The following is an 8,721-nucleotide window of genomic DNA, read 5'->3' on the forward strand; positions in this document are numbered from 1 at the left end:
TATGGACACATATCCACCAGACGCTTATTCTTAAATAAAAAATGCTTTGGAAATTTAATTTAAAAATACATCATGAGGGGCCCGGAGAGATAGCACAGCGGCGTTTGCCTTGCAAACGGCCGATCCAGGACCAAAGGTGGTTGGTTCAAATCCCGGTGTCCCATATGGTCCCCCGTGCCTGCCAGGAGCTATTTCTGAGCAGACAGCCAGGAGTAACCCCTGAGCAATGGCCGGTGTGACCCAAAAAAAACCAAAAAAAAAAAAAACCAAAAAAAAAAAAAAAAATACATCATGAGGGGCCGGAGAGATAGCATGGAGGTAAGGCGTTTGCCTTTCATGCAGAAGGTCATCAGTTCGAATCCTGGCGTCCCATATGGTCCCCCGTGCCTGCCAGGAGCAATTTCTGAGCATGGAGCCAGGAGTAACCCCTGAGCACTGCCGGGTGTGACCCAAAAACCACAAAAAAAAAAAAAAAATACATCATGAATTGCATTGTGAGCATGAAGTTCATTCATTAAACAGGAAACATCAAACAGCACCAGGACCAGAATTAAGGAAAAACATCTTTACTCAAAGTCATGAGAGTCACTTAATGGGGACTAGAAAGGAATCCAAGCCATAGGAAAATGGTGTGACTTGTTCGTCATAAAGGCAATTATTTAAAGTCTAAATCTGTGCCCTGCCCCACTGGTAAGGCCTCGAGCCAGGCACCAGGCTGAGCCATGATCCTGACCAACAAATACTCATTAAGATGCATTTTCTAAATGGCTCAATCTTCCACCTTAATATCTCAGAACCCCAAGTTTGCCCAGAAAAGCCATGGTGGGTGTGCTTGCTTTTCTAGCTCCCCAGACGTGTCCTGTGGAGACCAAAAGCTCAGTCTCCGTATGAAGCACTGGAGTTCAGTGTGGACCCCAAAATGCCACTGAGGTTAAGTGGGCAGAGCACAGGGATCCCCGATGTTCTCTCCAGCTCCCGAAGTCTTAGGAGACCAGAGAGGAACAAGGGGAGCTAAGGAAAAAGAGATTCTCCCTGGGATGATGTTCAAATTCAACCTACCGAGGTAACTGGTAGGTGCCCCAAGTCTGCCTTAAACCTTTATAAGGAGGTCGAATAGAAAAAAGCTGGCCAAACTTTGGTGCCCCTTCCACCCACCACCCCCACCAATATTCCAAGTGAAGCTGAAACAGGCCCGAACCGAAAAGTCTGTGGAGGTTTCCAGGCCTTCCTAACACCCTGTCTGTCTTTATTCCCTGTTCCTTTCAGCAGGTTCTTTTGAAGATGACCTGGTTGAAGATATTTGGTCATTTCAGTGCAGAAAATTAAGGTCACAGACAAAGTACAACAACTTTTAATACACTGTTAATACTAATGATTAAAAATTATTGCATAGTCTTATGCGCTTTACCCTAAAACATCTCCAGAAAGCAAATTCTGAAAGAGTTCTATAAAAGACAAGGGCCCCCTTCGCCTGAGGGACGGCAACGGCCTCACTACCTCGCTCTCCTCTCCTTTCTCGTCTTTTCCGTGCTTCTGTCCATGGTTTTCTCGTTATCTCCCCTGCACTTGGGGCAGTACCACCTCCCCTTGGGTTTGTAGGTGAGTGACACACACGAGAAGTGGAACCACTCGATGGGACACTGTTCGTTGTCGCAGCCGATCATTTCCCCGTAAGACACTTGGTTGCATAGACAGTACGTGGGCTCGTTGGGGTCAATGGCGAACTCCACAGGTGAAGCCTCGCGCTCCTGCTTGGCCTTGGAGCGCTTCTTCTTCTTGGCCGACTTGGGCTTCTTCTCCTTGGGCGGCTGCTCATCGTAGTCGTCCAGGCCATTGGCCATGTGGCCCAGGTCTCGGCTCTCGCTGGTGCGCTGCCTCCGGGGTCTCCGCGAAGACCTCTCTGGCGGGCCTGAATCCAGCTTGGCCCTGTCGGAGGCCTGCTCGCCTTCAGCCGGGTCCTGGAAACACTGCGAGTGCAGCTCCATCTGCCGCGCCCGGTTCTCCACCAGCTCCAGCATCTGCGTGACGATCTGGATCTTCTCGTCCCCCAGTTCCTGGCTGTTGATGAGTGCCCGTTGCAGGAGCTGCTGCAGGCGTTTTTTCTGCTGTGAATCATCTTCTTTCTTATATTTTTCATAGACGTCATCAATTTCCTTCAATGTTTCTACAAAAGAAGGGGAAGGTTAGTGTGGGTGCGGCCATGCGACTTTTCCAGTTACTCAAGCCAAAAAAAAAAATCACAGCCTAAAAAAGATTGTATTCGGTTTTAGTTTTGGTTTTTGTGCCACACCCAGCGGCACTCGGGGGTTACTCCTGGCTCTGTGCTCAGAAATCACTCCTGGCAGGCTTGGGGGACCATATGGGATACCAGGGATCAAACCCGGTCCGTCCCAGGTCATCATCGTGCAAGGTAAACACCTTACCACTGTGCTATCACTCCGGCCACACTGGTCTTTTTTTTTTTTTTTTTTAAATCTATTTTTTCCCCCTCAGGCTGCACTGTGCACTCAGTGCTGAGGTGTGACGGGAGAGACAGTGAAGGGAGGTCGTTGGTTGTTCCCTGAAATGCTTGAGATAATGGGGTCCCACTTGGGGTCTCCAGCATGCATACTTTGGGCTAAACCCACTGAATTAACTTGGTCCCCAATTTCGGTTTTTTGTTTGGGGACTACAAATGACCACACTCAGGAGTAATTACTTCTGGCTCTGCACTCAGAAATCACTAATGACAGGCAGAGTACCATATAGGATGCTGTGTTGCTCCCGGGATGGTCAAATGCAAGGCAAATGCCCTACCCGCTATGCTATCACTCCGGTCCCAATTTTCTTTTTAATTTTCTTTTTTTTTTTTTTTTTTGGCTCAGGGGTTACTCCTGGCTGTCTGCTCAGAAATAGCTCCTGGGGGCCGGGTAGGTGGCGCTGGAGGTAAGGTGTCTGCCTTGCAAGCGCTAGCCAAGGAAGGACCGCGGTTCGATCTCCCGGCGTCCCATATGGTCCCCCCAAGCCAGGGGCGATTTCTGAGCACATAGCCAGGAGTAACCCCTGAGCGTCAAACGGGTGTGGCCCAAAAACCAAAAAAAAAAAAAAAAAAAAAGAAATAGCTCCTGGCAGGCACGGGGGACCATATGGGACACCGGGATTCGAACCAACCACCTTTGGTCCTGGATCGGCTGCTTGCAAGGCAAACGCCGCTGTGCTATCTCTCCGGGCCCAAAATACCTTCTTCTTTTATGTGTTTTTATTTTATTTGAGGGCATTCTTTTGGGTGGTACCAGCAGTGTGCAGGGCTTTCCAATCAGGGTTCAATCCTGGAGGGCTCATGGGACTCTATGGAGAGCTGGGGGGATCAAATCGAGGCTGACAATATGCAAGGTGAGCTTCTTACCCACTCTATTAAATCTGAAACAACTTAAACCCAATTTAAAACAATACAAAAGAAAACCCAAAGCCTTACTTCCCATAAAAAACCAAATTGTCCCATAAATACACTTAGAAATCAGAGAAGCTCCTATTCATGACACTGTTACTTAAAAGGACACCACATATGAGGATAATTCCCCACCAGAAGAATCCTTGGAGCCGGAGCTCCAGCAGCCAGCAACTCGCTGCACTTTTATCACAGAGCCCTCAGGTAACCTCTGGATGACTTATCTGTCAGTTCTGCTGGAGTCCAGCTGGAAAGCTCGGAGTCCACACAAGGGACTATGGTCTAGTACAACTGGGTTCACTAGGTCACAACAGGGCTGCACAGGGCCAGAAGCATGGACATGATTGTTCCTCTCTTCCAAACAGCTACCAGGACCATCTCCCCCTACCCCACCCCATATCAGTTATGAAGGCTCTTGTACTTGATCCAGCAGATAATTTAGAATATTATCGTTTTCAGAATGGTAGTCAATTCCAGAGTCAGTTCTGGTTCTGACAGCCACAGAATGAACCTGCTTTTGCAGCGGCTGGCTGGAGTGTGGAAGATTTTAGATATTTAGAGATGGGGAGACAGAGCTGGAGAGGGAGTACAGGGCTTCAGGCGATTGCCTTGCAGGCAACTGGCCTAGGTTCGATCCCTGGCATGCTAGAAACCCTGAGTTCTTCCATGTTAAATATTCTATATTTAGTAAGTGGGAGTTTGAAGTTAATAGATCAGAATTTGGGGGGGGGTAGGGTAAGATTTCAAGCTTTGAGACCCACCCGACTGTGGACTTACTCCTGGCTCTGGACTCAGGAAAACTTCTGGCAGGGCCCAGGCACCAGATGGGTTGCTGGGAATCGAACTTGGGTCGGCCATGAACAAAGTAAACACTCTTCCCCCAGAACTCTCTCTCCAACCCCCACACAACCTGAAACACTCTACCCCCAGAACTCTCTCTCCAAACCCCCCTGCACAACCTGAAAACACCCTATCCCCAGAACTCTTTTCACAACTCAATGATGTGCTCTGTTTCTGTGGTCAACGCCACTGCAGAGCTTTTTCGGAACAGAAAATTGGTCACACACACTTTGTTTTGCTTTTTGGAGTGGCACACACCGCAGTGAGCAGAGAGTGTTCAGGGATCACACCTGATGAATTCGGAACTCTATAGGATGCTGGGAATCTAGCCAGGTTAGCAGCCTGAGTGTTCTACTCTGGGTTCCTTATCTTGGCCAGTTTCTCTTTATCCCTCTTCCCTCCTCCTCCCCTTGGCAATTAGCCAGGCAGTAAGCCAAATACACTCCACTTATTGGTCCTCTTTACAATTCTCAGTCGAATGTCGATTTCACAGGGTGACTGTGAGGATTAAATGAGACTATGTTCTGGACCTAATGTAAGCACAGTGAGCAGCCAGTATTAATCCTGTGCCCCGCAGATCAATCAGACGTATTCAGGGGGCAGAAAATACAGATCAAACACGAGTCAGGTGGAAAATAAGCACTGGTGAAGGCATGGGTGTTGGACACTCTATGACTAAAACCCAATCATGAACAACTTTGTAACTGTAACTCAGTGATCCAATTGAAAAAAATTTTATTTAAAATTTTAAAAAAATAGTAAAAATATTTAAATTGGGGCCAGAGAGATAGCACCTTGGTAAAGCGTTTGCCTTGCACGCGGCCAACACAGGACGGATCCGGGTTCGAATCCCAGCATTCCATATGGTTCCCCGAGCCTGCCAGGATAGACTTCTGAGCACAGAACCAGGAGTTAACCCTGCGCTCGGCCAGGTATGACCCAAAAACTAAAAAAAAATTATTTTTAATTAAAGTAAGAAACTAGTCACCAATGAAATGTTACATACAGATTGGCCAAGGTGACTCCAGAAATGTCTTTATCCTTTGGGTTTTTTTTTCTTTTTCCCTCCCATCCCCAACCTTTTTTTGTTTTTTAATAAAAATTCAAGTCCAGGGTCAGGTCCTCCTGCAGAGAAGCAGAGGAGGCGGGTATCTAGGTCAACTCTGTTGGACTGGGTCCACTTAAGTGTCCGATCCGTTCCTAGACTCAGGGTTTAGTAAAAGCAATCAAAACCGGCCAGCTCCTTCGCCTCCGGCCAACAGCGGAGAGTTCCACTACCTCCCGTTAGGAAGGTGAGGCCAAGCTGGGGCCCGGGCTGCTTCCTACCGGCGAACTCTCAGCCTCCTCCGCTCCACTGAGCCAGAAGGGCCCCAGGGGTTAAAGCGACGCCCGCCGTTGCCGAGCAACCGGCCCACTTCCGCTAGGGACCGGAAGTGACGTACCATCCAGCGCCTGCGCAGAACTAGAGTCACAGCGCCAAGGTTCCGGCTGGGCTTGCCCGTGTCCCCGTCGCGACGAGCCAAGAGGCGACCAATTCCCGACACGCACATAAATACACAGATAAAAAAAACTCCAAAGAGCACGGCGACCCAGCCGGGGAACCCGAGGGGCGGCCCCGGCCAGCGCACAGAGAACAGCCCTATTTCCGGGCGGGAGGGGACGAGAGGTAGAACAGGACCCCGCCCCTCGTCCTCGTGACGTCACACGCAGAAGCTACGCCCCCTCTTTCGTCGCCCGCGGAGACCCCTCCCCTTTTAACCCTCGGTGGCCCGGGCGGGCAACCAACCAGCCAACCAGCCAAGCCAGCCAGCCCGTGGGGGGGGCACCCCGAACTTTCCCCGGGGCCCGAGCCCGTGCCCGGCGATAAGCCTTCCCGGAGGCCGCCCTTCTTCGTCCCTTCTCTTCCCCCGAACATGTCCCATCCCTTGCATCTGCTTGCGGGGTGGAAGGAGGGCACCCTGCGGCGTGTGTGTGTGTGTGTGTGCAGGGAGGTTGGGGGGTGAAGGGGACCCAGGCCCCCGAAGATCCGGCCCAGCTTGAGGGTCTGCGGCACCGGCAAGCAAGGGCAGGGCAGGCCAGGGCAGCCAGCGCGTTCAACCCAAATAGCTCGCGGCTTAAAATGGCTGATTTCCCCGCCACCCCGGTTGCAGCCGCGGCTCAGCGAGTAGTAGTAGTAGTAGGGAGCTGCCGGGCGTCCCCCTTTCGAGCCCCGCCGCGGGGGGGGAGAGGGAGGGAGAGAGAGACAGAGAGAAAGAGAGAAGAGAGAAGAGAGCGAGACCTCCCCGGCCTCCCCGTCTCGGGCCCCCCGTCCGGGGAGACGAGACGGAGAGTCCAGGGCCGCAGGGCGGGCGGGTCGGTCTGTCGGTCTGTCTCTCTCTGTCTCTGGCCCCGGCCCCCCGGCCCAGGCAGCATCCGAACCTCCCCCCTCGGGTGCAGTTGGGCCGTCCGTCACCGAAGCAGCTGGGCTCGGCCGCTCTGTGCGAGTCCGAGCGTCCTTTCCCCCTGCCCGGCCCGCCGCGCCGCGCCTCGGCCCCCACTCACCCTGATATTTGTTGTCCAGCTCCCGCAGCACCGACACGTTCCTCTGCATGTCGTGGGGCAGCGACTCGACGCACTCGAGGTAGTCCTGCACGTAGCAGCTGAGCAGCCGGCTGCGCTCCCCGCTCAGCAGCGCGGCCGACGGGTAGAGGTGCGGCTGCGGCGGCTGCTGCGGCTGCTGGAACTGCTGGAACTGCTGGAGCTGCTGGAGCTGCTGCTGCTGCTGCCCCAACATCCTGCTGCTGCTGCTGCTGCTGCTGCTGCTTCTGCTGCCACCGCCGCCGCCGCCGCCGCCGCATCCAGCGGGTCGCCCATGCACCACGGGCCGCCGCTCCCGGGGCTCCGCAACCCCGCCGAGGCCCCCCGCCCCCCAGCCCCCCGCGATCTCCGCTCGCCCCCAACCCCCGAGCAGCCCTCACCGGCCGCCCCCGCGGGGCCCAGCCCAGGGGCGGGGCGAGGTCGGGGCTCCCGCCACTCCTCCCCGCCCGGACCCGGACCCGGGCAGTCTGGGCAGTCGCACCCCCGCGGCGCTGGACGCCGGGCTCCGGAGCCTCAGCACTCCCGGCTGACCTCCGAGGGCCGGCTCGCCGCCCGGTTGCCCATGACAAGACCCGCCGCGGTCCGGACTCCCACCCCAAGCCTGCCCGGCTGCCTGGCTCGCCCTGCGCGCCGCCGGCTCCGAGAGTCGCTCGCTGGACCGACAGCTCCCCCCCCGCCCCTCCGCCTCTCCGCTTCTCCGCCCGCGGTCGCTCCTGCGCCTGCGCGGGACTCGCTCCAAATAAGGCCAGGCCCCGCCCCTGCCGCCCGGCCCCGACGTTCGCATTCTCCCGCCTTCGCTCGGCCCGGCTTGGGATTGGTTCGAAGGCGAGCGGGGCGGGGCCGGGAGCGAGGGGCGGGCCAACGGCAGCGTGGCCACGCCCTCTCTTAAAGGGGACGCGCTGTCAAGCCCGCCCTTCCCGGGGTGGAACCGGGGCTGCCGAAGCGACGTCGGGCCTCGATGATGCTTTGCTTTCCTCGGTTCCTTCCTTCTTTCCTTTCTCCCTCCCCGGCCCCGGCCCCAGGCTGACCCCGAGCCCCGCCGGTGGGCCCCCCGCCTCTCGCGTCACCCATCCTTCACCCACCTCGGCCCATCGGTCCGCTGGAGCGAGCGAGTGAGCGAGCGGCCGCTGCCGGCCTCCAGGCCCCGGCTGGCCCGGCCGGCCCGGGATCCCGGAGGCCTTGCGGGAGCTGCGCTGCCCGAGCGTGGCGCGAGCACGGCTCCCCCGCATGCGCGGCGGCGGGGTGACCCCCCGCTCGGCATGGTGCGATGAGCGCGCGCCCGGGAGCCGGGGGTTGCAGCTGCGGGGAGTCCCCAAGGGTTGGTGCGGTCCCCGGATCGGTGCAAGTGCAATCACCTTTGCACGCTCTTATTTCTTTTTTTCTTTTTCTTTTTCTTTTTTTGGTTTTGGGGTCACACCCGGCAGCGCTCAGGGTTCCTCCTGGCTCTGCGCTCAGAAATCGCTCCTGGCAGGCTCGGGGGACCGTATGGGAGGCTGGGATTCGAACCACCGTCTTCTGCTTGCAAGGCAAACGCCCCACCTCCATGCTCTCTCTCCAGCTCCACGCTGTATTTCTTCAGGGCAGCCTGCGGGCTGGAGAAGACACGGCCACGGAGCCCCCTGCACCCCATTTTCGCTGCAGCTGCACCCCGGGGGAGTGGATAGGAAAGTGGAAACCCCCCGGGGACTTTGGGGGGCGGGCTCCCCACTCGGTGTTCATGCAACGCCCTCGTGATGGGTGACCCAAAGCGGGGTTTCCCGGCCCGCTACGGCTCTTTCTTATCCCTGGAGCTCGCTCACTCGCTCTGCAACTGGGATGCGCCTTGGTGGTGCACTTGGGAAGGAGCTGCTCCCTAGTAGTGTGGCCTCCGACCTACC

At 55.9% G+C, this 8,721-nt stretch overlaps 1 protein-coding gene across 1 annotated transcript; it reads right to left on the reverse strand.

The window, feature by feature from the left end:
- Positions 1-1,335: 1,335 nt before the first annotated feature.
- On the reverse strand, positions 1,336-7,060 carry ING2 (inhibitor of growth family member 2). The gene is made up of 2 exons (XM_049771434.1): positions 6,809-7,060; positions 1,336-2,164 (listed from the first exon to the last, which is right to left on the reverse strand). The coding sequence occupies exons 1-2, from the start codon at positions 7,038-7,040 to the stop codon at positions 1,494-1,496; spliced, it is 903 nt and encodes a 300-aa protein (XP_049627391.1). The 5' UTR covers positions 7,041-7,060; the 3' UTR covers positions 1,336-1,493.
- Positions 7,061-8,721: the final 1,661 nt, after the last annotated feature.

Source organism: Suncus etruscus, chromosome 4 (assembly GCF_024139225.1).
Source record: "Suncus etruscus isolate mSunEtr1 chromosome 4, mSunEtr1.pri.cur, whole genome shotgun sequence".
Lineage (NCBI taxonomy): Eukaryota > Metazoa > Chordata > Mammalia > Eulipotyphla > Soricidae > Suncus > Suncus etruscus.